The 27,295-nt window shown below is 45.9% G+C and overlaps 1 protein-coding gene across 1 annotated transcript in view; it reads right to left on the bottom strand.

Annotated features, from left to right (window-relative positions):
- The window catches only part of LOC142068276 (adenosine deaminase-like), a 37,449-nt gene extending 14,123 nt beyond the window's left edge, over nt 1-23,326 (bottom strand). Inside the window, exons 1-5 of the mRNA XM_048819702.2 lie at nt 23,208-23,326; nt 9,175-9,236; nt 5,304-5,426; nt 4,650-4,793; nt 1,344-1,459 (exon numbers count right to left, since the gene is read on the bottom strand). Coding sequence (XP_048675659.1) covers nt 1,344-1,459; nt 4,650-4,793; nt 5,304-5,426; nt 9,175-9,236; nt 23,208-23,255 — 493 coding nt within the window. The 5' untranslated portion in view covers nt 23,256-23,326. The remainder of the gene's footprint in view (nt 1-1,343; nt 1,460-4,649; nt 4,794-5,303; nt 5,427-9,174; nt 9,237-23,207) is intronic.
- Between the last annotated feature and the right edge of the window lie 3,969 nt (nt 23,327-27,295).

Below are 27,295 nucleotides of genomic sequence, written 5' to 3' on the forward strand. Positions count from 1 at the left end.
AATTGAAACTGGTGTGATTATGTAGTGTTATTTTGATAAATAAAATTTGCAGAATTTTAAAATATTGTGCACAGAATTTAATTTTTTAGTGCAGAATGCCCCCAGGAGTATAAAATGCAGATAGGCACCTAGTGGGATTTTCAAAAATGTTCAGGCACCTTTCGAAATCCCACTAGGTGCCAGGCTGCATTTTCAGGCACCTACATACATTTAAAATTTTGCCCTTTAGTGAACGTGGCTTAGTGTATTTCACCTGTTTTTTGGACCTGGTCCTGCATAGAGTATGGAAACAACAGATTATTTAGTTAGCCCTCATCATGACCAGACAATGGAAGTGCAGTCATTATATAATTGTTCTACTTGCCCATGGAATGTTTCCAATTTGAGCATCTACTCTGCAGCTTTACCTGAATTATTGGCAGGTACCTTTGTTACTGCTTTTAACTGCTGATCATTTTTGTTCTACACTGTGCTTTGGGATGCTGGGAACAGCAATAGAGGATAAACATTTCCAACGCCACCCTCCAACGGAGTCCAGAAATTAGTTTCATTCTCAACTAGGAGTTCAAGTTTCCCCATCTTTATCATGGAAGGGAATAATACTGAATGAGGTTCTAGTATGGACTGAAGCACTGTATTTCGAGGGTTTGGTTTGTTTAATACCAGAATTAGAAGAAGACACATTATACATGGTCTTTCAATTCATAACTAATAGTCTCTTCACAAGAAACCTGTCTGCCCTGAATCCCAGTTATAAAGAACAATCTCTGAACCAGACCACTTCTCCTCGAACCCCAGCTGGAGCTGTCCTGTGTCAGTCTACCTAGATCTTGGTTTTTATTTTAAAGCTAGCTGCAGGAAATGGAAAAGAATGACACACACTCCACTTAACCTCTATTTTGCACCTCTAAGAGATGTTGCTATTCATCTGATATGCCAGAGCATGTACCCTACCCCATAAAGCAGCTTAGACTAACCTGAGCACAACTCTAAGCTGGTTAGAAACTGCTTTCTGCAGAAATAGGGAAAACTGAGCTGGTACCTTTCAATCTTGAGACTGGGGAGATGTCAGATTTAGCCCCCCCCAGAGAGAAAAGACCTGGAAATCACTGAGTGGGTATGAAGAGTGTCTTCTCCTCCCTCCGTCTCTCTCTTCCACCAGCACCTACATGGGAAATAGCCATCACTTTCCCACGGCACTGAGACAACATTCAAACCAGAACTGAGCAACTGATGCTTCCCTAACATTTCCCCCAAAGGATTGCAATTCAAGGCATTTCACACACCCCTCAAAGGGTCAGGAAAGGAGGGAGCAGAGCAGCAGGTGAGCTGTAATACATTACTTGGCATATGGCGCATGCAGCATAGAATAGACCTGGCTTTGATGTTGAAATGCCTTTCTCCATCCTGTAATCCCTGATTAACAAGGTGAACCACTTCATCCGGAGTGAGGTCGCCCCTGTGGGAAGAAAACTTAGAAGTTAGCTAGCAAGCTCGTGAGGTTCGACACCCCAGCAATCCCAGAGGAAGAGAAACTGCTTCCCTAATGTAACATCACTGAGCTGGCTGTATTATTGCTGTATGCTGTAAAATACAGGAGAATCCAAACACTGCCCAACCAATGTGACCACACTGGCATAATGCCAGAAAGCTAAGGGCCACATTTATATATAAAAAAAGGAGTACACTGCACCCCCTCAGAGCAAGAGGAAGCACGGTCTGCCAGGAACTGTAGTTTCAGGGCCAGATTTACAAAGGTATTTAGGTCCTTAGTAGCATTTACAAAAGTATCTAAGCAGGTTAGGCCTTTGACTCCCTTAGGTGCATCTGTGAATCTCCCTTTGCACCTATATGCAGCACTAGCCTCCTTTGTAACTGAGGTCCTCAGTGACCCACATCTGTTTGGAGGATGAGGGAGGTGGCACGGCAGGGTTGCGTGGGATACATGTTGGTCTGAGAGATGCACTTTCAAAAACCCCGCGCCAGAGCACCGTATTTCTTTGAGTAAATGAACCAGTTTGCTAGCTGGGGAAAAGGAGCTTTTTTTCCCTTTTCTTTTTTTTGGCCAGAAAGTCTGATTAAGATGCAGAGCTTTGCACTATCCTGGCAGCAGTGAGTGGTGTGACACAAAAAGCAGCAGAAGCCTCAAACCATGTTTTGTGAGAAATCCCAGAAGTCTCCTTGCAAAGTTCAGTGCTGGTTTACTTAGTGACACGCTGTTCTAAAGAGCACAGATGACATAGAAAGACAAACTGAGAGCTACAAGGGCTGCTCCCAAAGGCTCAGCCCACTAACTTTGCTGGCAGAAAATGTTACATTTTGGATGGGGGGTTGGGGTGGGGATGTGTATCTGAACTCTAGTGACTTCTTTAAGGGGGAGCAGCTTAAGCCAAAAATCTAATAGCTATTTCCCCACACAAAGACAAGACAATGCCCCTGGGGCAAGCTGTCCTCAGGAGAGGGCAGCAGATGGAGCGGTTACCAAAAGAACAACATTTTTAGAGGGGGGGGGGGAGCGGGGGAAGGAAAAGCGTATACATGACTATTACTGCATTCCAGATAGAAATAAAAGGTGTGCTGCCCCCCTCTGGTCCTATATAAACAGGGATTGGATTATACATTAACTAACTGAGGTCCGTGCTAGGCTTCTCCTTGCCTGAGCTGAAAACAACAATGGGACCTCACTGATTTGTACGGATGGGGAGATTCATTGCAAATTTCAGTGAACTCAGTAAGAAAAGGAGTACTTGTGGCACCTTAGAGACTAACCCATTTATTTGAGCATAAGCTTTCGTGAGCTACAGCTCACTTCATCGGATGCATACTGTGGAAAGTACAGAAGATCTTTTTATATACACAAAGCATGAAAAAATGGGTGTTTACCACTACAAAAGGTTTTCTCTCCGCCCACCCTACTCTCCTGCTGGTAAAAGCTTATCTAAAGTGATCACTCTCCTTACAATGTGTATGATAATCAAGGTGGGCCATTTCCAGCACAAATCCAGGGTTTAACAAGAACATCTGGGGGGGGAGGGTAGGAAAAAACAAGGGGAAATATGTTACCTTGCATGACCCAACACTCTCACAAATCTTGGGAGACAGGCCAGTCCTTGCCTACAGGCAGCCCCCCAACCTGAAGCAAATACTCACCAGCAACCACATACCACACAACAGAACCACTAACCCAGGAACCTATCCTTGCAACAAAGCCCGTTGCCAACTGTGCCCGCATATCTATTCAGGGGACACCATCACAGGGCCTAATAACATCAGCCACACTATCAGAGGCTCGTTCACCTGCACATCCACCAATGTGATATATGCCATCATGTGCCAGCAATGCCCCTCTGCCATGTACATTGGTCAAACTGGACAGTCTCTACGTAAAAGAATAAATGGACACAAATCAGATGTCAAGAATTATAACATTCATAAACCAGTCGGAGAACACTTCAATCTCTCTGGTCACACGATTACAGACATGAAAGTTGTGATATTACAACAGAAAAACTTCAAAACCAGAGTCCAGGGAGAGACTGCTGAATTGGAATTCATTTGCAAATTGGATACAATTAACTTAGGCTTGAATAGAGACTGGGAGTGGCTAAGTCATTATGCAAGGTAACCTATTTCCCCTTGTTTTTTCCTACCCCCCCTCCCCCGACGTTCTTGTTAAACCCTGGATTTGTGCTGGAAATGGCCCACCTTGATTAATATACACATTGTAAGGAGAGTGATCACTTTAGATAAGCTATTAGCAGCAGGAGAGTGGGGTGGGGGAAGAGAAAACCTTTTGTAGTGGTAAATACCCACTTTTTCATGCTTTGTGTGTATAAAAAGATCTTCTATACTTTCCACAGTATGCAGCCGATGAAGTGAGCTGTAGCTCACGAAAGCTTATGCTCAAATAAATTGGTTAGTCTCTAAGGTGCCACAAGTACTCCTTTTCTTTTTGCGAATACAGACTAACACGGCTGTTACTCTGAAACCAGTGAACTCAGTGATCACCAAGTGGTGAAAGAACAATTAAAAAAAAATATATATATATACACACACACACACACGGCATCTCAAAATTTACTTGGTTCATCTACTTCAACAACAGCAGTTTAGTTTTGCTTGTAACCCTCAACAGTTAGCATGCAGAAGCATGTTCTGGAAAAAGATAATCGAGACGTCACTACAGCACTCTGCTATTAAGCCTTTGAGGAAGTGGGAAGACAGGAGAAGGAGCAATTACCAAAGCACAGATGAAACAGCTACTAGTGTATATCTTTGTTAAGGCATATTAATGTAACCTAAACTGTGCTTTCCAATGCACCTGTATGGATTCACCTCTACATTTTGTTTAGGAGCAGAACTGCACACACTAATTTCTATGCACAATTATCAAAATTGTGCTTGCTCACTGGGTAATTACCAGCAAGTGTGTCCAATTAGTTATATACCTATACAATTACTGTAATTGCAAATGTAAATTAGGCACAAAATTATGCATATAAAACCATGAAAATCTGGCTCTCAAGTTATAGATCCTCCTTATTGTCTGCCGGGAGCAAAACTCTGTTCTCCATTTGCTGGTCAGTGGCTTTCGCGCAGATCTCAGCGTGCTCTGTTGGCACAGTCTTACGCTTTATGGATTCACTTACTCTTCTTGGCCCCATGGAACAGGATGAACTTTGCAGTTGGCTAGGAGGTGAGGGCTGTACCTGACCTCAACATAGATGACACCTTCTTTTGCTTTCATTTCTACAAACTCATAGGCTATTCTTCTCACAGCATCGCGGTCCCCCCTGTAAGGAAAAGAACAGGATTAGTCTGATTTATGAGTTCTCAGCAACTTATGGGCTGCTGATCAACAAGATAGGGGAGAGTGGACCTGCTGAGGGTCTGAATGCTTCCCAAGAGGCATTCCCGTCTCACCAGCACATGAAAATTCATCACACACTTAGAGAAATTAGAATGCAAGAGTCCTTTGGCTTGGAAGTGACCTATCTAGTGAGTCATTTCGCTTCTCTCCCTGCATGGTGCCAGGACTGACTGCATCATCTCTAAACCAGCTGGGCAAAAGCCTACTCCCCCACTTCCCAGGAACCAGTGATTTTTTCAGATAAGCAAATAAAATACCATGATGTTATCAATCATCATTATCATAGTAAAGGGAAATGAATACATTTTGTAGCTTAGAGTCTCCCAAGCAAGCATTCTCAGGACCATTCAAGCCCCAAATCGGCAATTCTAGCTTGCAGATGCCTGAGACCGATAAGAAACTTGCAGCGGTTACCAGGCAATAAGTTACTTACGCAATGGCAGGCATGTAGAGAGCAAACTTTTCTAGAAACTGGGTGAGAGTGAGTGGCTCCGTGTAACTGACATGCTGCAAGAGGTCTTCAACAGTGTCACCAGGGAGCGGAATTCCTCTTTTCCTGGAAATCGATAAACATTTCACTTTTCTATTTCTCCACAGAACAGATACAGCACAGAAAAACGGTACCTCACATATGTGCCTCTGGAGCCCCACCCAGATAAGAGAGGACTCTGATCTCTATCACCAACAACAACAGACCCAGAACTATCCAAAGAAACTGAGCCAAACAGAACCTCTCTTTTCCTGATGCCTTGGTACTTCCTAGTCCTGGAAGCATAAATGACAAATTATTTCAAGAAAGAAATTTCCAGCCCCATTTATATAGGCTCAAGAGCTGCCAAACATTGGATTGCTTTTATCTGAACTGAGCCACGGAACCTTCTCAGGGTTGCCTATTACTAGTCTCCAAGAGCCAGTGAATCCTTGACCTTTCTGCTGAGGCTGCGAACAATTGTGATGTCGTTTCTCTGACGTGGAAATCTTTACACTGTGAACCAAAGCTGACACCCACAAGCCCCTTCACAGAGAAGCCACCAAAGAGCATCCAGATAGGAAAGTCCTTCCATTGCTACCAAAAGTGGGATGTCTCTGAGCTTGTGAGCTGGAGGGGAAAGGCTCCAGATCTCAATACCAAGGCCTTGGCCTTCTCCAGTTCCAACAGCCAACTACACAACCTATCTGCAGGAAAATAGCATGACTGATATTGCTCATCTGCTCAATGTACACACATGTTTTATTGCTCTGTGGTGTAGGAAATCTACACTACATTCAGAGTTCAAAGGCAAAGGCAGTTACCACAGATTAAGACCCTGGCACTCAGCATACATCATTCATTACTGTTAAGGATTACTCTTTCCACATTGCCCTTTCCACTCTGATGACACATCATTTGTCCAGTTTAAATGACTGACACCTCCAAGCCATGCCCTACATTGAACACTGCCTTCCTGAGCCTGTGAACAGGCCCTTATCCTATCCTCATTCAAATCCTTCCTGCAGGCCTTTCTCTGTCTATGGTACACTTAATTACAGTGGGCTGGATGCAGGGTAATTTGGGATCGTCTACACATATAAAGGTATAAGGCTTAGACACACTAGACGATGTGGAAGTCAACATATGCACCATAAAAGGTGGATGAGTGCAGTCAAGCCTGACAGAATTCAAACCTGTGCTTTCAGGGAGTCTACGCAGGGATTGCAAACACAAGACTTAGAGCACCAATGCAGAGTCTCTCTCATGTGTCACTACAACGTTGCATTATTTGGATGTAGTCAAATTGAGTCAATCACCACCCAGCAACTTTATTTATTTGCTGTTTGAGCTGTACCAAGCAGTTTTCGTGTCATGATCACAAGCAGCATTCTATGCTTGGGGCCAGATTTTCAAAGCAGACTCCTAGACTGCCCCCACAAAATGCTGTCCCTGCACAAAAACCAGCATGCATTTTTGCTCTACCCTGAACTGAGCACTATCTGCTGGGAGGTGCCAACTTCATAGTAGACATGAAAATAGCTCCAGTCACCTCCGTTTTATTCAAGCATGGGGCAGCCCTGAGCTCCTGCCAAGTTGCCAGCACAGTTCCCTCTGGTGGTTGAAGTATGGACACTCCAATCTACAGGAGTCAAGAGAATCCCCCAGCTAACCATAAATCCCAATCACCCACATTGCTATAAGGAAGTAGAAGAGCTCCAGAGAGTCAGATGTGTCAATGAATCCCTCACATGCACAGGATACCTATCCATACACTGAAATCTTTAACCCACTCCTTTGATCCTACAATATGTATAAATGGGTGAAATCAAGGGGAATTTCTTACACAACATACCAAAGGGGCATCCAGCAATTAATGAGAAGGATTTTCTTGATGCACCTTCTGAATATTTATCTTGGCTGCATCGCAGAAACTATTGTATGTTCTGAAGGCACCTTAACCAATTACTGAGAAGTAATTTTTTTCCCATACAAAAATATTTTATCAAATCCTCAAATCCATCCATCTTAGATCATGCCACTTCTATTCCATTTTTACCAGAAATTGCTTTCATGGCTAAAGCCTCCTCAACTATGTTGAAGTGTTATTTGTTGGGACATGGGAAAGAACCTGCAAAGGCTGGTTGTTAGATTCAACCTAATCATGACGTTCTTGATCAGAGGGGTTTCTGCCATACTTAAGAAATCTGGCATTGTTTGCCAATGTCCTTTACATTTAAATAAACGTTCACTCCTGGAAGAAGATTCATGTTTATCTTGTTTAAAATTATAGAGCCAGGTCCTGAAGTTGTTAATTATTTATCTAGCCACTCATCAAGTGTATACGTCAATTAACCAGAGTTTGCCTCCCCGACAGCACATCTGCTCCTTCTTGCTTAAGCCAGCAATGAAGCCATAGCACTGAAGACTTTCCCTGGCAATGTGTTACAACTAGAATGAGACAATTGTTTTTCTGCAAAACCAATTTTTCCCTCCTCCAAAAAGCCAAAAAAAACTCCAACCCCATAGATTTGGTTTGAATTTGGCATGCTGGGAATAAAAGTTTCAACTTTTCTTCATTTTGGAATGTCCCTCGATTTTAAGAAGTTTAAAAATTTCAAAATCAAAACCAAATATTATGGTTGACATGACAAACCATTTTTTCCAACATTTCAGGTTGGCAAAAATTTCAGCACATTTTCATTTCAGGTCAACCAAAAAAACAATTTTTTTTCCAGACGTGCCCCTGAACCAAATATCTGGTTATCCACACAGCCTGAATTATACCATCTGCCTGGTTTTGAGATGGCAAGGCAGGATTAAACAGAAAATTTACACTGAGTGCTGAGAGAGAAAACCTCTGTTGAAAACACAAATACTAGCATTAATAGTGTGGCAAGTACAACTGACCCAGCCAATTGCTTTCTGCAGACCCGGAACTGGCAGTGGCAATGCTGGTGCACTAAGGTTGTTTGCACTTTGCAGAACTCTTACAGTTATTAATGTGACAGAACACTGTGCTGTTTAACGGATATATTTAGAAATGGGCTAATAACTCATTCTTTCTAAATTTGTTTGGAAGCCTGACCACAAAATCTGTTTCCTCATCTAACCTGCTCATGTTGTTGTCTATAGCTCTGTGGCTTGTGAGCATAAGGAGAGGGGCACTAGGTCACTGTTTGGTTACATATCTGACACCAATTCAGTCCAGGTTCCCTACCACACTATTAGAAAGTGGTCAGCTCTGTGCATCGTGCACTCAGTCACAGCACTGGTCTACACTGCGACTAGGACATGCTAGTGACAGCCATTTGTTGTTTGCACATTTCAAGCAGAGTTTCCCTGACGGGCATGGACAGAGAACTTTTTGTCTGAGAATTGGGATGTCAGAATCAGGGGTGGGGATATACAGTGATCTATAGGATAGACTGTTGGCAGGGCTTAGTAAACAAAAAATCCTTGTCTTTGTCAGCTAGAATCTTGCTAATGGAAAGGATGTATAAACATAATTCTAGGTTTCAGAGGAACAGCCGTGTTAGTCTGTATTCGCAAAAAGAAAAGGAGTACTTGTGGCACCTTAGAGACTAACCAATTTATTTGAGCATGAGCTTTCATCTGATGAAGTGAGCTGTAGCTCAAGAAAGCTCATGCTCAAATAAATTGGTTAGTCTCTAAGAAACATAATTCTAGCTAACACGGGCCTAATCAGCAAGGACAGGGCCAAATTCTAGGAGCTTTCCTTTTTACATGGAGGCGTCTCTGTTCAGGAAATCTTTAAAAATCAAAGCACCCAGCTAAACACACTGAAGCAAATTGTTATTTTTAAACAACTCACTTGCCAAAGTATAATATTGTTTCTGGCTTTATGGCTCCATCCAGGTGGACATGAAGTTCTACCTGTAATAAAAATGAGTAAATTAAATAAATAAATAAATAAATAAATAAATAAAAAAAGACAAAGAACAATGACACATTCATATAACTGTGAAAGTAATCTCTGGATCAGAAGACGCTACAAATACAACCAGTGTGGTGGAGTCACAAGATGGGAGCTAAGAGAGAGAACATAGAAAGCTACAGAATATAGAAAAGATACTTGATAAGTGTAAGTTATTTATTGAATGTCTGAAAATTGACAGAATTGGATTCACTGTTCTTCCTGGAGGTCACATTTTTAACATTCCTTTACAAGCAAACTCTGTTTCCAGGAATGTTTACACTGCTCAGGAAGTTGTCCTACTCATATTTGGTCCCCCAATAAGTAGGGGCGGGGGAGCGACATTTGCTTCTATCCTGCTCCATCTTGATATTCATAATCTCTTAAACCAGTAGCCCTCATCCGTTCCAGACCACTGTACCCCTTTCAGGAGTTGGATTGGTCTTGTGTACCCTCAAGTTTCACCTCACTTAAAAAACTACTTGCTTACAAAATCAGATATAAAAATATAAGTGTCACAGCACACTAATACTGAAAAATTGCTGACTCTCATTTTTACCACATAATTACAAAATAAATCAAATGGAATATAAATATTGTACTTACATTTCAGTGTACAGTGTATAGAGAGTGGTATAAACAAGTCATTCTCTGTATGAAATTTTATTTTGTACTGACTTTGCCAGTGCTTTTTATGTAGCCTGTGAAAAACTAAGCAAATATCTAGATGAGTTGATGTACCCCCTGTCACGGAGTCCCCCGGGCGATGCTTTGGGACTGCTCCCTACGAAGCCAGGCAAGACTCTGGTGAAGTCTCCTATCTGTGAGCAGACTGTCTGCAGGGCAAAAAGCTCACACAGCTTCCACCTTCCTGGGTCTGACCTTCGAGGATTCAGCATCCTCTGCCCCTCCGTGCGCTTCCCACAGCGAGTTCGCCCAGGCGGGGTCCTGGGGAAGCCAGAGGGTCCTGCACCCCAACTTCGCAGTCAGACGTGACTCTTAGCCAGCCAGGAAAACAGAGGTTTATTAGATGACACGAACATGGTCTAAAACAGAGCTTGTAGGTACAGAGAACAGGACCCCTCAGCCGGGTCCATTTTGGGGGGCAGTGATCCATCCTCCTCAGAAATGTAAAAACCCCAGGGCCCGCTGCCCTGCTGAAATGGGGAACAGAGCCATGGGGAGCCCTGGCACCCCCTGCGGGGCAGAAGCCGGGAACAGAGCTGCAGGGCTGAAGCCCTGAGCCCAGGCACCCCCTGCAAGGCTGAAATGTAAAAACCTGGCAAGTTTTGAATTATTGGGCTCCAATTCCATTCAATTATTGAGTCTTCACAGAGGTGTCACTCCTTGGGGGTTTTGGTGGCCACACAACCCTTTGATGGAATTACAGGCTTGAGGCTCACTATGCATCTTTATTCCACATTGTGCCATGTACAAAATCCTAGCAACGTGCATCTACAAGTTCCTAGCTCATCTCAAACATTTCCTGCAAAAGCGACCCACAAGTGACAGCAACATTAAGTAGCTTCCTTTAAATTGTGGGCCACCTGCCTCTACCCTCTGTTGCTATTGTAAACAAGACACTGGTAAACTGCAGCAGGAAAGTAACAAGGTTCCACTCCATGTCTCCGGGAGAGGGTTCTCTCCCCCTCAAATAGCTTGCAATAAAACAGGGATAATAAAGTTGGGTGAGGGGCATCTGAGCAAAGTAGCGTGCAGCTTGCAAGGAAAATGCCCAGCATCCTCAGATTCCCTGGGCTACAAGGAACTAGCAAAATCTGACAAAAGCCTTGTCTATCCAAATGAAATGGACAAGTAGGGAACTGGATAAGCACAGAACTTTTTGCGTTGTTTATCATGGCTGATCGACTCTTTGTTTCACTCTGCCTCCTTGGGACTGGGGAACACCATTCCCTTTCCCAGAAACTCTTCTGCCAGGTGCTATTGGTTCTTGAGGACGGGGATGACCGTTACAAAGATCTAGCTCTTCTTCTACCCTATGCAGTCCAAACATCCAGTGATGCCTCATCCAGCTTCACCACTGCTGGGGAACTTGGCCCGCATCCATTGGTCCATCGTTGGCTCTCGCTCATTACTCTGAGCGGGGCCCTTATCAGGTACTACTTCAAACTTTCCATTGAAGGGCAAAGGGGTGCACACTGACCCCACCTGGCACCACCTGCAGGGCCACTCCAGAGATTGGTGGATTCACAGGATTGAGCCAGATCTGAGAACTTTGCTACACGATGCCTGGTGTGACACGATCAACCATGGTCATTCTGGCTGGCACACTGGTCCTCAGTAGACTAGGTATGTTTGGGAAAATCATCAACGTATGCAAGGGACATGACCTTATTTTAGATCAATGAGTTCTCCAACAACTTAGGACTTAGATAAATCAGCTTTCACTGAACCACATCTCTACACAGAGAAGTGCAAATAAGCTAAAGCAAGCAGAGAACTAAGGAACATTTATATTATACCCTTAGAGGGGCCAGAACAGAGAGAGATGGAAGAGGCTATGCTCTCAAATACATTGCCCTGCATGACAGGACAGAGGAAACAGCTATAGTATATACAAAATGATTTAGTACTAGTAAGGCCTTGCAGTTTGGACTAAGTTATAAATGTGCTGCAGATCAACTAATTCTCGGTCAGGGTTTTGCCTGTTGCGCAATGTTCCCCCTGAAAGATCCCCTCCAGCTGGTGCCCTCACATAGTACTGCCAAACAGGCTAAGCCTCCCTTGGCTAGAAGCAGGCTACATCTGCACTGGCAGAGGACAATGGAAGGGATGACTGTGCTTGTTGGTTTATAAAACTAACTCCACAGTGGGCCAAATCAGATAAAGCCGTCTCTTGAATTCCTTTGAGTGTTAACTCTTTCAGGGCTGCTTGACAAATGATGACCTATTGCTCAGTCCATGGGTCTTCATCAGTATTGCAACCAGCAACATGTTCTTCAAGCCATCTTTAAAGATGGCTGGGTAGATGGGACATGATGTGCACTTGCTTCCCTTCTGGAGATCTGGCTTCAAATCCTATTTGTGCCCTAACAGAGAGTGAGCTTGTTGATGATCAGCTGGTTGGTCCATGTCAAAAATCCACTTTGCAAACTGTCACAATATTCAAGCCTTGTTGAGAAGAGAGATCCAAGACTGGACTAGCTGAGGCAATACTGAAGGTCAAGAGGGGTAAGCGTGCACAGAAAGTGCAGGTACCCAGCATACCTGGCTCTCAACAGGGCCGTTTGCCCTTCACTTACATAATCAGTAAATTCACAGATGGCTTTTAAAAAAAGGCCATCAGATATGGTGACCCAGAAAAGTAGCCTTTGAGCCAGGTGACATATAGAGTGTTTACTGTTTACTCATTCTGTTTTAAGGCCTGATTTTCCTTTTCACTTACACCAAAGTTAGGGAAAGGTCCATGGAAGTTAATATGTAGGGGGGTAAATACCTGGGAGGGTGAAGAGCTATTTAAGCTAAAGAATAGCGTCGGCACAAGAACAAATGGATAAGAACTGGCCATGAACAAAGTCAGGCTGGAAAGTAGAGGATGGTTTCTAATCAGAGGGATGAGGTTCTGGAACAATGTCCCAATAGGAATGGTGGGGGCAAACAACTTAATTAGTTTTGAGAGAGAGCTGGACAAATTTATGAGTGTGACTGTATGACGGGATTGCTTGTGATGGTAGGAAGCAGGGCTTAACAGCCCTGGGGCTCACTTCCAGTTTATATCGCTAAATGCTCATGCTCCAGGGTTTCAGCTGGCCAGCTGCAGGGGTCAGGAAAGGATTCCAAGTGTATTCTGGGGTAGTGGGTGGGGTTCAAATCTCCTTCCTTAGAAGCGTCAAGGATGGCCACAACTGGAATGGGACATTGGACAGAGTGGGCCAGGGCTTTGAGGTGGCACCAAGCAGTCTCTCTCAGAGATGCTTAGCTGCTTGGATCTTGCTCACACGCTCAGGGTTTAACTGATCACCACGTGTAGTCTGGAAGGAGTTTCCCCCCCACGTCCAACAGGCACTGACTGTGGTGCGGGGCTTTGCCTTCCTCTGTATCATATGGGTGCAGGTCACTTGTCAGGATTATCTTGGTATATCTCACTTAATTTCCCTGCCACTGCAGAGGCCTCAGCCCCTCCTCTTGTCTGCCTGTGGCCATGGGTGGCAGGTATAACAGGGAAGGCAAGGCTGCCGCCGAGCCGCCGCTGGACACCTGGGCTGCGGTGGCCGCGGCCCTTCCTCAAGACCCCCACCGCCTCCTCCACTCTACACCCCACCCCCACACAGGTCCCCACCGCTCACCATGTCCCTCGTCCTCCAGACAGGGGAGCGAGGAGGGATGTGAAGAGCTGGCAGACTGAGGAGGCTCAGCCAGGTGCTGGGGTCAGCAGCTTGGCTGGGGTGCACTTCAGGGACCCAAGGAGCTGGCATTAAGGGGCCAGCAACTTGGCCTTGGCCCAACTCTGGGGGGCACGTGGGAGCAGCTCAGCCCGGCAGGCACTTGGGGGCCAGCAGCTCAGCCCAGTGCTCAGGGAGACCAGCAGCTTGGCCTGGAGCTAGGGCAGGCCTGACTCTGGCAGGGGGTGCCCGGTGGCTGGAGGGGAGATGGCGGGGGGGGGTGGCAGCTTAGCCCAATGTGGCTGGGTCAGGCAGGTCGGCCGTGGCTCCTCCAGTCATGGGGGCCCCCTCAGAGTCAGGGCTTCTCCTTTTATGGGGTGGGATGGGGGTTTTGGGGCTCCAGTGTGCAAGGCCTTGGGTGGAAGGGGCAGGGCTGGCAGGCTAGCCTCCCCAAAGTGGGGTTCACCTGCCACCCATGCCTGTGGCACATAATAGTAGTCTCTCTTCCGGGCTACAATGCTTTGATCTAACGTTGGTTGTTGGGTTTGGTGTGCAGGTGCTGGGTGGTGTTGGTGGCCTGTGATATCTATGAAGGAGGCTGGAGTAAATGATCTAGTGGTCCCTTCTAGCCTTAAGATCTATTACTCTAATACTGATTTTTACTAACTGTGTAAATGAAATGGGAATGAGGCACTGTCAACCTTTCCCCTAACAATTTGACTTTCAGGGTTTCCTAAATTCAATCAGTGGTTGATTTGATCAAAACCTAAGGATCCAAATAATTTATATTAATGAGCACACAACTCTACCCATTATGCTGATCAATTGAAGCGGGTATTAATGGATAACCCAGTCAATGACTGTTTAATAATTAAAAAGGCCTTTAATCATCAGTCACTTTGCTCAGGTGTATGTATCAGCACATCATCAGCATTTTCTAAACCACCATATATTAACATGAACAATAACTGGACACTACAGTCATTGCATGCTGTATCCATTGACTCATTCAGTTATTGAATAACTTTGAAAACTTCAAGTAGAAAAAATTAAGAAAGGTCAAAACTCAGCATGTGGTAGGAGGAAGGATGACCTGTACACGTGAATATCCACTGTCTGAAGCCAAGGTAGTGATCTGAAAAGCGAAATCAAACTTTGACACTGCATGATAGCATCATCCACCCATTCTTGTTTTTTTCCCAGTAAACTGTACTTTGTCCCTATGTCAAAAGGCTTTCAGCAAATGAGAAAATTCTGGGAAGTCACAAAAATCTGTCATAGAAAATACCCATCCAGCTTGCAGCCTGTTGCTTCCTGGGCAGTGACTGAGCATGTGCAATATCTAGCATTAAACTGTCAATTCCATTCCCAAAAAGCAATTCCACTCTTTAGCATATCACACACACATACAGGGAGAAAACAGTCATCTTGTTTGGATACTACTATTTATAAATGGAAGCTCATCCAAAACTCCCTAATACTAAGACAGTGGTGAAATGGTTGTGGAAATGGCATCTAGATGTAGTCTCTAGAAGAAAGCTTCCTGTTAGGGGCTTTTAATGTAAATCATCGGTATTAGAAATGTGAGATCTTTACAGCAAGGTTACAGAAAATGCTGTTGATTAGACAGATGCCACATATTGCTTTCTCATCTCTCCTCTGTTACTTCATGTTGGGCGTTTGTCACCATTAAAAAAAGGCCCATCACACACATTGAACCTTGGAGGGTTCGGAGTAACACCTGCCCGACATTAGAAGTTCCTGGGATTTATTAGGGTTTGATAACTCAACAGCAATGCTACACAGTCTGTTGGACAGCATATGCATGTCGCACGCCGGCCTGTGTTCTCATCCCACTGTTCTGTCTGCTACCGCTGTTCTTTTGAATGGACAAAGTACTGAAAGTGCAGAGATTCCTGCTCTCAGAAGCACCTTGCTCGGCTGGTTCAGATGCATGCTGTCAATTAGGAACTAGTCACGCCTTATGTCTCAGGGAAGTTATAAGAGCTATGATGAAAAGCAGGCACCTTGACGCTAATTAGAGACAACTCATGAAATGAGGTCCTTGTCAGAGTACTTATGCTGCTCATAAGGTTGACAGCAAGGGACGACATGTTTCTACTAAGACACTGGGCCAGAAATTCTAATTTTCTACTATAGGTAGTATCTGTCCCCTCCCAAGGACTCTGAGTAACAGGAGAAAGTCATCCACTAAAGCAACAAGGGCTGTATCCATACCACATTCTAGACTGTAGCCTGACAGAGGAATCCAGAAGACTACTAGTTTTACAGACTGCTTTTTTCTAGCTTCTCAATTAGCTTGCTTAGGAAAAACAGGTTAGACATCCAAGCAGTTGTTAGTACAGTCGCAATGTCAAAAGATAGTTTCTTCGGTATTGTCTATTGCATGTTTCAGAGCGAGTGACAGATCCTTCTTGTCAAAACAGGGGTTGACCATATCTGCTCAGAGGAGTCTCAGATGTTCTGTACTCTTTTAGAATCCAGAAAGAGAAGGGGTCAGAGTCACAGGTGCTTTCTATGCTTCTTATGATGTCTTACGTGAACAGGCTGAATTCCTGGAAAAAGGGCATTACGTTTCTGGTCCTGACCTGTGCTTAGCTTGTTCTTGGTGGCCCATGAAGCCAGTCAAGCGATCAGTGAATGTCTCTATGAAATAAGATGATAGTTCTTGGCACCAAACGGTGCTACAACTGAGAAGAGGCAATCTGGGTTCACTAACGGATTCAGGATCTGGAAAAGTTATGCAAAGCATGACTTGGCTACCTATCAGATTCCAAATTACACAGCATTTTTTTCCCCTGGATCATATCTTGTCTTTACTGGCTCCTGCTACTCCACTATTTTAACAGTCAGTGAGATGCATAAATGAGAGAAGCAGTCATTTATGCTTCAGATGGCAAAAAATTAAAGTAATCACTGTGGGTCAATTTCTGCTCTTAATGGCACTGACGAAATGTACTGATTCTCTGGAGTTCCATCATTGTAACTCCAAGTAGGATTTGGTGTCTAACGTCTAAGGATGGCTGGGGTTTGATGGCATAACTGTAAAGAGGCATCTCCCACCGGAGATGGCACACACATTACTGGAATAAAACATGCGTAAGAATACCTGTGTACAGACTTTTCTAAGTAGCTGTATTTTTCTGATGTCAGCTCAAGCTCAGAGGAGAAAAAACTCAGAATGAAAGAACATGAACCTTACAAGCATCTAGAGCATAATGGGATGATAAATAATGACCACCATCAAAAACAAATCATGCCAGACCAAACTAATTTCCTTCTGTCATAAATATAAAGGGAAGGGTAAACACCTTTAAATCCCTCCTGGCCAGAGGAAAACTCCTTTCACTTGTAAAGGATTAAGAAGCTAAGATAACCTCGCTGGCACCTGACCAAAATGACCAATGAGGAGACAAGATACTTTCAAAGCTGGAGGGGGTGGGGTGGGGCAGACAAAGGGTTCTCTCTGTCTGTGTGATGCTTTTGCCGGGACCAGAGCAGGAATGCAGGTCAGAACTCCTGTAAAAAGTCAGTAAGTAATCTAGCTAGATATGCATTAGATTCTGTTTTGTTTAAATGGCTGATAAAATAAGTTGTGCTGAATGGAATGTATATTCCTGTTTTTGTACCTTTTTGTAACTTAAGGTTTTGCCTAGAGGGATTCTCTATGTTTTGAATCTGATTACCCTGTAAGGTATTTTCCATCCTGATTTTACAGAGGTGTTTCTTTTACTTTTTCTTTAATTAAAATTCTTCTTTTAAGAATCTGATTGCTTCTCATTGTTCTTAAGATCCAAGGGTTTGGGTCTGTGTTCACCTATGCAAATTGGTGAGGATTTTTATCAAACCTTCCCCAGGAAAGGGGGTGTAATGCTTGGGGGGGTATTTTTTTTTGGGGGGGGAGATGTTTCCAAGTGGGCACTTCCCCTGTTCTTTGTGTAACACTTTGGTGGTGGCAGCGTTTAACCTAAGCTGGTAAGAATAAGCTTAGGGGGTCTTTCATGCAGGTCCCCACATCTGTACTCGAGTTCAGAGTGGGGAAGGAACCTTGACACCTTCTTTCACAGGATTACAGGCCTAGTGGATGGGAGGAAGCAGCAGATGTGATAGATCTTGATTTTAGTGAGGCTTTTGATATAGTTCCACATGTTACTCTCATCAACAAACTAGGGAAATGTGGTCTAGATGAAATTACTATAATATGGGTGCACAACTGATTGAAAAACAGTACTCAAAAAGTAGTTCCTGCAGGGGTCTGTATTAAGTCTGGTACTATTCAACACTTTTATTAATGACTTGGATAACAGAGTGAAGAGTAGCCTTATAAAATTTGCAGATGACACCAAGATGGCAGGGGTTGCTAGGAAACTGGAAGGCAGGTTTCGAATTCAAAATGACCTTGAAAAATTGGAGAACTGATCTGAAATCAAAAAGATGAAATTCGATAAAGGCAAGCGCAAAGCACCACACTTAGGGAGGAAAAAATCAAATGGAGAATAACAACTGACCAAGTGCTGAAAAGGATCTGGAGATTATAATGGATCGCAAATTGAATAGGAGATATGTGATGCAGTTGCAAAAACGGCTAATAGAATTCTGGGGTGTATTACCAGGAGTGTCGCATGTAAAATATCGGAGATAATTGGCCCGCTCTATTCGGCACTGGTGAGGCCTCAGTTGAGTAGCGTGTCCAGTTTTGGACACCAATTTTAAGAAAGACATGGACAAATCGGAGAGCGTCGACAGGAGAGCAACAAAAATGACAAAAGATTTAGAAAGCCTGACTTATGAGGAAAGGTTAAAAAAACTGGGCATGTTTAGTCTTGAGAAAAGAAGAAGGGGGGGGGGGGGGAGACACACCTGATAAGTCTTCAAACCTGTTAAGGGCCGTTATAAAGAGATCAGTGATCCATTGTCCTCCATGTCCTCTGAAAGTAGGACAAGAAGTAATCAGTTTAACCTGAACCAAGGGAGATTTAGGGTAGATATTAGGAAAAGCTTTCTAACTATACGGATAATTAAATACTGGAATAGGCTTCCAAGGGAGGTTGTTGAATCGCCATTACTGGTGGTTTTTAAGAACATGTTGATAAACCTCTGCAATGGGTGCGTATACTCGGTCCTGCCTCAGGGTAAGGGACTGGACTAGACCTCTTGAGCTCCCTTCCAGTCCTACATTTCTGTGATTTCTGACTTCTGAGGAACTGAAAGAATAGAGGCATTTTCAGATGTTTGAAATTTTAATGAGCTGTGCAGATGTTTATCTTTTACTTAACCTCTCACCCTGCAGAAAAACCAGGAAGATGGCTCAACAATGTGATGTCTCACATCCACTCTCTTTCTTCCCCCTTTCAGTTGAGGATAACTAACCACAGATTGAGAATTAGCTGCCACCCATTTGGATGAAGTGCCTATTGAAAGCTGAATTCTGTCCTACCAGCAGCAACCAAAGTAAACCAAAGATTGAAGCGAGTCAAAGATTCAAAAAGAGAGCCAGATTCTGATATCATTTATGCCAGATTTTGTACCACAGTAACTGAGATCAGAAGCTAGCCAAGAGGTGGCTTCTTTGGTGATGTTCTCTGCAAGAGACCAAGGATATGAAACTAAGCATCTATTTTCTATTCTTCCCTCTCTCCTTCTTTATGTTTTCTGTCCAAGTATAAACACAATGAACACCATGATTTGTGTACATAAAGTGTAACCTATGACCTTGCTTCAGATGTATTTGTACTGCAAATGGCTAAGTGAAATATCAGAGTACATTTTACAGCTGTGATCTGTGTGATGTCTTTGGGCAGACAGAAATTGTCACCAGCAAAGAACTGAACAAAACATACCCCCAAAAATAAAAAAAAATCTGAAAGAGAAAGCCTGTTACAACAATGAAGGTTCTAAGAGAACAAAAATCACTCTATAACCCAAAGCCAGAGCATCCTTAGTACATATGCCAGAATCCTATCAACATGTGATTATCAGCACACAGTCACTGAAGCTTTATATATATATATATATATATATATATATATGTAAAAAATGTAAGCTCCGAGTTTGATTTTTTCTAACAATGGACTACTTAGCCACTAGAGGTTCTCCAGAAAGCCTAAGTTTTAAATAATAAGCTATTAAGGAAAATGGTATGTGTCGTGACCTTTATTTTTCATTAAATGAGACACACTGAGACCAGCTTAGACCCTATGCTTATTTCTGAACAATTTAATGTCAAACATACTGCACATTACACAAAGGATGTATTTATCTAAATTCAATAAGACCAAGAAAACTTTTTGGTCTATGTTCATCTAACACAGAGTGTAAATTATTCTTTCAATGTGCTGCAAGCAGAACATTCTCAAATATCCTTTGTTTTAAATGGTGGTTATAAAGGTGATGGGAGGCTGGATGACTCAGGGAATTGAGAATATACACAGCATTTCACCTACAGATCAATGGCTCTGATGGAACTCATACTGATAGTGACTGAAAGGGATCATCTAACAGTAATTTTGTGGCCTCCATCCAGATCAAAGCAGACAGGTATCCACCCAAAAATACTACCACTAGTTTCCCCCTTTGTTGGCAGTAGCAACCAGGAGGCAAAGGACCACATGCATCATGTAGACTGAACTCTCCTCTGATCCTAATGGGGGAATTCCAGGTCAGCATTGAGCTACAATAGCAGGATAGCTTGGAGGAATCTTTCACTGCTGCTTCCCATGCTGTGCCCCTGGTCTGCCAATAAACAGGACTTCATACTCCATGTTCTGGTCTAGGTCTAGGTCTGGTCTAGAGCAATGCCTGGGACGGAGTCCAATGAAGGGGCGGGTAGCAGGAATTAATATACACTTAACATTATCAGCTCATGTATAATTACTACAGGGTTGTGCTCCTTTACTGGCAAGGGGCCGGTTGTGGACCGGTTTCGACCGGTTCCTCATGTCCAACACTGACCGATAGTAACCATCTGCACGAGAAAGCGTTCTTCCCTAGCTAGGCCATCACAGAGTCTTCCGCAGTCCCTTACACTCCATGACCATAAATTTGACCCCTTTTTCCAGCACTGATTTCACTAGGAGGCTTAATGGGTATATCGTAAGCTTGGGTAGTCAACAAAGAATCTTCCAGGTCATTCCTAGAAGGTCATCTCTCTTGCCTGCTTTTCCTGCTTGCTCACATTAACAGAAAGTTTAAATCTCAGTGTTAGACCTTTTTTCAATATGGAAATTAGTTCTAAAATAGCAAAATTTACAATCAATATTTTGTGATTTTTAGTTGTCTGGAGTGAGTCTGAAAAAACATTGTGAAGAGAGTGGTCACTTTGGATGGGCTATTACCAGCAGGAGAGTGAGTTTGGGGGGGGGGGGGGGGCGGAGGGTGAGAAAACCTGGATTTGTGCTGGAAATGGCCCAACTTGATGATCACTTTAGATAAGCTATTACCAGCAGGACAGTGGGGTGGGATGGGGTATTGTTTCATGGTCTCTGTGTGTATATAATGTCTACTGCAGTTTCCACGGTATGCATCCGATGAAGTGAGCTGTAGCTCACGAAAGCTCATGCTCAAATAAACTGATTAGTCTCTAAGGTGCCACAAGTACTCCTTTTCTTTTTGAAAAAACATCCTTTGCCCTCCAGTCTTGGATGGTGGGGAGACGACAGGATGCATGGATATAACAGACCATGAGCTAAACTTCAACATCTTATCCCTTACACCATTTTCTTTATAGGCTTTCTTGTGCTGCTAGATACTTTTCACTTCACTACTTGTACTGTTATCAACTCTATATACTGACAGTCCTGCTGGGATATATTTGCTGGTGACTGTTGTGAAAGGATTCCATCAATCTCTAGCTCATTTAATGCTTGGTGCTTAGTTTAAATTATTTTTGCATTAACAATCTTTTTATATGTTGCTTATTTTCCTAAACATTGGCTACCCACAATCATCACTCGGGGTGGTGAGTTGTATGGGCCCGTGATGCCCGGGCTCCAGCAATATTCAGGGCCCAGGGGCCCAGCTCCACCAATGTTCAGGGCCAGATCTCTCCCCCGGCCCCGTTTGACGTCCCCACGCGCCTCCCCCGAATGTCCCCCGGTCCCTACTTAATACCCCTGTGCACCTCCCCAGGGCCCTGGAGCAGAGTCTCTCCCCTGCAGCTCCATGCTGCCTCCTGGCATCAACAGCCGCCGCAGGGTCCTAGTGACCCCCATGCACTACTGCCAGGGCAGGCTGACCCTGAGCCTGCCCTTCCCGCTCAGACCCTTTCATTTTCCAGCAGGACCCTTCACCAGCACAGGGGGCCTCCGGTCCGCAGTCACCGCTGCTGCCCCATGCTGGACAAGGGGAAGTCCCACCCCCAGTGAGGCTACAGTGAGGGGCAGCAGCAGGGGAGGAGGCGCACATGGGATGGCAGCCCCCTGGGCACCCACCACAGGGGAGGCGAAGGGGCTTCGTGTACCTGAGAGGGGCCCTAGGAGCATGTGCAGTGACAGTGGTGCGAGGTGAGTGTGGTGCAGGGGGGAAGTGGGGGCCCCTCCCCTGGAGCTCGCTGCTGCCTGCAGGGAGAGGGCTTGGGGGAATCCTCCTCGCAAGCCCCTGCCCCGGGGCAGCCTGTCTGCACCCCAAACTCCTCATCCTGAGCCCTGTCCCACCTCAGAGCCCGCACCCCTGGCCAGAGCCCTGAGCCCCCTCTCACACCCCAAAGCCCTCATCACCAGCCTCACCCCAGAGCCCTCACATTTTTACATTATTTTTAAAAATATACAGTATATTGGCTTACAAGGCCAAGGGGCCGGACTTGGACCTGTTCTGGGCACCACCAAAAATTATACAAACCTGCCGCCCCTGCTCACTGCTATCAAAAGGCAGCAACAGCTGGTGCAGCTGTAGTTGGAAACTACAAACACTTGCCGTTACACGATGTCAGTGCTGTGCCAGCGACTCTCTCAGCAGCAACAGGTATTGCAGTTCTGCTGTCAGACCAGGCTTCCTACTACAGTCCCTTAAGGGCGAGAACCGGACAGCATCTTCCCGCGTGCATAGACAGCGCCTAGCCCAATGTGGGTGCTGCTAACCGCAGTACAAATAATAAGTCAGCAGGATGAGCAACAGAGAGTGGAAGCAGCAGAACACAAACGCTTACCAGCAAAATGGGTGGCGACAGATTCTGGTTGGCAAAGCCACTCAAGATAAATACAAGCCCGGCTCCGGGCAATGGCCCTTCCCGTGCGGTGCAGGCGCCTCTGACGGGAGAGGAACAGCTGGGTCCCCCCGCGTGTCCCCGGGAGACCTAGGTGGGCTCGCGCCGCCCACCAGCCCCAGGGGTTCGGGGCTGGCCCGGCTCGCGTGGTGGCCACGAATCTGGCTCTAGGCAGGGCCCCCCACTGCCCCGGGGGGCAGGCACGTGCCGGGGTGCGGGGGGCTGCCCCACCGCGGAGCCGCCCGCCCACGGAAGGGACGCAGCCCCCGGCTCGGACCCAGGAGCACCCAGCACGGGGGAGGCAGCCGGCGCCCGGCTCAGAGCCGCAGCTCGCTGCCCGGCCCGGCCGTGCTGACCCGCTCGCTCACCTTAGGCAGGTCGAAGACGGGCGCCCCGTGCCCCGCGCCGCGCTCCATGCTGCAGCCGCGGCTCCCCTCCAGCCCGCTCTGGCGGGACAGCTGGGCTGCCGGGAGCTTGGAGCCCGGCCCCGCCCAGCGCTCGGGCCGGCCCCGCCTTGCGGACAGCCGCCCGCGCCCTTTCCGCGGGACAGAGCTCGCGGCCCTCGGTGCTCCCAGCTGCTTGGGATCCGCCGCCCCCTGGCTGCTCTCTGCAGCCTGGCCCTGCCCCAGACCCCGCTCCCCTCCGCAGCCCGGGGCTCGCGCACGAATCTCCCTGGCAAGCAGCTTCCTCCTCTCTCCCCCAAACACCCGGGCCCCTCAGATCCCCTACAACTCCCTTGCAACCCCCCCCCCTACTGGAGGCTTTGCGGAGGTGCCCGCTGTCCGGAGAAGCCCTGAGGTGGGCTGCAGTGAGTGAGGCTGGGGGCTGCTGCTGGGTTGAAGGAGAGGAGATGACGCCTGCAGCCAGGGGCCACGGTGCCACCATCGCCAACCCTGTCAGACCCGTCGCACCCTGGCACAAAGCAGGGAAGAGAGAGAAAACCAGGGGTCCATTGCAGCCCAGCCTCCAACAGCAGCCCGGGGAGGGTAGCCGGTCCTGGGAGACCTGCGTGCAGGTGCCAAACCACTGTGCAGAAGGAACCAGCACCATTGCAGTTACAAGAGAGGGGGAGCGTTGTGACATTTGCTGCCAACACATTATTTGCTCTGTTTGTGTATTAAACTCCTTTCCCCTCCCTTTGTCTTTCCTATCTGCTTAATGGGATCCAGCTCTAAAAACAAAGGTATCTACCACTTGGGCTGAAGGTGAAGCTCCATCTGCTGCCATGTGACCATTCATTTAACTCTGAGTTACAGAGACGATGTTTAAAATTGAAGTTCCTTGTCCCTCAGTCGATAGAGTGGCCTGGCTCAGTTATCGTCAACTGGTATTGATGTTTTTCCAGTTGCTCCAGAAAACCTCGAACTGGTTGCCCCTCCTGTGTTTTTGCCTTTTAGCCCATAACATCAAAGTCAGGGACCCTGTCAGGCACTTACTATTAATAGTTATAATGAGGATGCAGCCTGAACAGGGGTTTTTTCAGTCCTGGAGTTGCTGTGTGTCTCTTAGTGGAAAATGGTGAGGTCTCTATTGGCCTGGCATCTTGTTCCCTGCCAGCCATGCTTTACTGCTAAATAAACATAACTCTAGACTCTTCAGGCCAGATTTTTAAAGATATTTAGGCACCTAAAATAAGCACCCAGGAGGATTTGGAATCAATGGGTATTAGGTATCTAGGCCAGTGGTTCTCAAACTGTGGGTCAGGACCCCAAAGTGGATCACAACCCTGTTTTAATGGGGTCACGAGAGCTGGCTTAGACTTGCTGGGGCCTGGAGCCAAAGCCAGAGCCCCACCGCCCAGGGCTGAAGCCCGAGGGCTCCAGCTCTGGGTAGCAGGACTCAGGTTACAGGCACCCTGTTTGGGGCTGAAGCCGTTGAGCTTCAGCTTTGGCCCTCCTCTCTCCACCCAGGGTGGTGGGGCTCGAGTTTTGGCTCCCACACCTCAGGGTGGTGAGGCATGGGGGAGAGGAGGCTCAGGCTTTGGCTTCACTCTCCTGGGGTCATGTAGTAATTTCTGTTCTCAGAAGGGGGTCGTGATGCAATTAAGTTTGAGAACCCCTGATCTAGGCAATTCTGAAAATCCGAATGGGTGCCTAACTATTTTTCAAGATCTGGCACTTCATAACAACACTAACCCTTAAAGTTATCCAAACTATAATCAAACTCTGCATCTCCCTTCAAAATGAACCCTTTAGTCTCAGCTCTGTTTTCTCTTTATGGCTAACCCTCGGCCTTCCCTCTCCAATACTGTACCAGCAACATCAAATATTATTATAGCTCAGACGTCCCCTCTTCCTTTTTGCTATCTTTTTTCCTAACTCTGGGGAGGGATAATTTTTCCCCAAACCCTCTCCTTACAGTCACCAGGAAGCCCAGCACCTGGTCAGGAACATGGCAGCCTACCTTTGTCACCATATCACTCTGTTTTCTATGGTGAGGCTTTGAAAGGTGCTCTCATAGGCAGCAAGTTATAGGGGCCCATGGTGCCCATGCTCCACCAATATTCAGGAACGTGGGCCTGGCTCCACCAATGTTTGGGCTTATATTTAATCAGAGTTGTCCTGTCCATAGGACGGACCAGGGCAACCGCCCCGGGCCCTGCGCTTTGGGGGGCCCTATGCTTCAGGGGGACGCAGGGTCCACGGCAGCCTGGGGGGTTAACAGGGGGCCTAGCACCAGCAAGCACCCCAGCCCGCCCCCCTCTGCCCCGCCCCCCTCTGCCCCGCCCCCACTCCAACCCTTCCCCCAAACCCTCACCCTGCCTCTTTCCGCCCCTGCTCTGGCCCATTCCACCCCTTCCCCCAAGCACCTGCTCCTGTCCTGCCTCTTTCCTGCTTCCACCCCCCTCCCCTGAGAGACGCCAGGAGCTGGTGGGGCGGATTGGGCTGGGGCTGGGTTGCTTGCTGCTGCTGGCGCCAGGTACCCTGCTAACCCCCCAGGCTGCCCTGGACCTCCATCCCCCTGAAGTGTGGAGCCCCCCAAACCACAGGACCCGGGGGGGTTGCCCCAGTCAGTCCTATGGATGGGATGGCTCTGCTTGGACCCGTTCTGGGCACCACCAAAAATTATACAAACCTAACACCCAGGTATGTGGTTCCCCCCCTCAGAAAGCAGATATTGACCTGCCCACACATGTGACAGGATCAGGTATTAGACTGAATGGAGCCATTTAGAGGGCAGGACTGAGTTTCTCTTTGTCAATATTGGGACACCATTTAAACTGGCATTGAAGAAACACCAAGGAATTTTCTTCTGATTCTGCTTTATTAATTTAATAAGTCTGCATATCCAAACACACAGACACTGACCTGCCCACATATGTGACAGGTAAGTACACACAGGTTCTCAGACCCTTTTCCTTTCTTTCTCTTTATTAATCCTTTCACAAGCCTCTAATTCTTATTCGTGCATTACAGTTTTTAGACACCGCAGGCACAGAAACAGTACTATTGCTTTGGCCCAAGTCAATCACAGGAAAGAGTTTCATTTCTTACTATCTTTCTTTACGTGACAAATTTTAAATGAATATAATACATTTGTAGATTTTAGCCCTTGTGAAAGATGCTGGATTGAAAGCCCTGGATACTGAAGTAGTCTGTTTATCTGCAAGCCAGATATAACATGGCAACAGTACTGCGAGCTTCCTCACAATGGACAGTAAACCCACAGCATGTGTCAGGCCTAACACATTGAAATCCTTCAGTGGGTACATCTACTTCAGCTGGAAGGTTTTCTTGGTACATCTTGAGGAAACAGATCCGCGCTAACTCTGATAGAGCTAATGTGCTAAAAACAGCAGCATCGCTGAGGCTGCACAAGCAGCTGGAGAGGCTAGCTTTGCCGAGTATCTACCTAAGGTTTCAGAAGGGATCACAGTTGGTAGCCCATCCTGCCTTGGCCACACTTCTATTTTTAGTGCACAAGCTTGATCAGAGCTGGCACAAGTACGACTCCCTGAGCTGGAAATTACAACAGAGATGCCAAAAGCTTTTTTAAACCATATTTGTGCCTGTTTATACATGCATTGTAAACCCAGCTAGGACAGGGAGAATAGTTTAACTTAAGGAAGCTTTATTTTTCCAAACATTTGTGGTAGCATACATGTGTACACTGTTAACCTCTTTCTTTGCTTACATACCATAGCAAGGAATAATATTTACATGTATATAGCACCTTTCTTTCCTATGTATCCTAAAGCTCTTTACAAACTAAGGCATCCATTACCAGGGGACCTACAATATCTATACATCTTATTCAAAAGACCCCTACACAGGAAACTGCATGTATATTATGCACAAAAACCTATGTTAAAAAACTTTATTAAGTTTGCAAAGTCAAACATTCAAAAGTTAAGAAATGCAAATATTAAGATTGCCAGTGCAACCTTAATTTGGCGCCCTTGTGCGTATGCATTGATAGTCTTTAATTACATGATCATGTAGTGTTTTTTCCATGG

Source organism: Caretta caretta, chromosome 13 (genome assembly GCF_965140235.1).
Source record: "Caretta caretta isolate rCarCar2 chromosome 13, rCarCar1.hap1, whole genome shotgun sequence".
In the NCBI taxonomy this organism is placed as follows: domain Eukaryota; kingdom Metazoa; phylum Chordata; order Testudines; family Cheloniidae; genus Caretta; species Caretta caretta.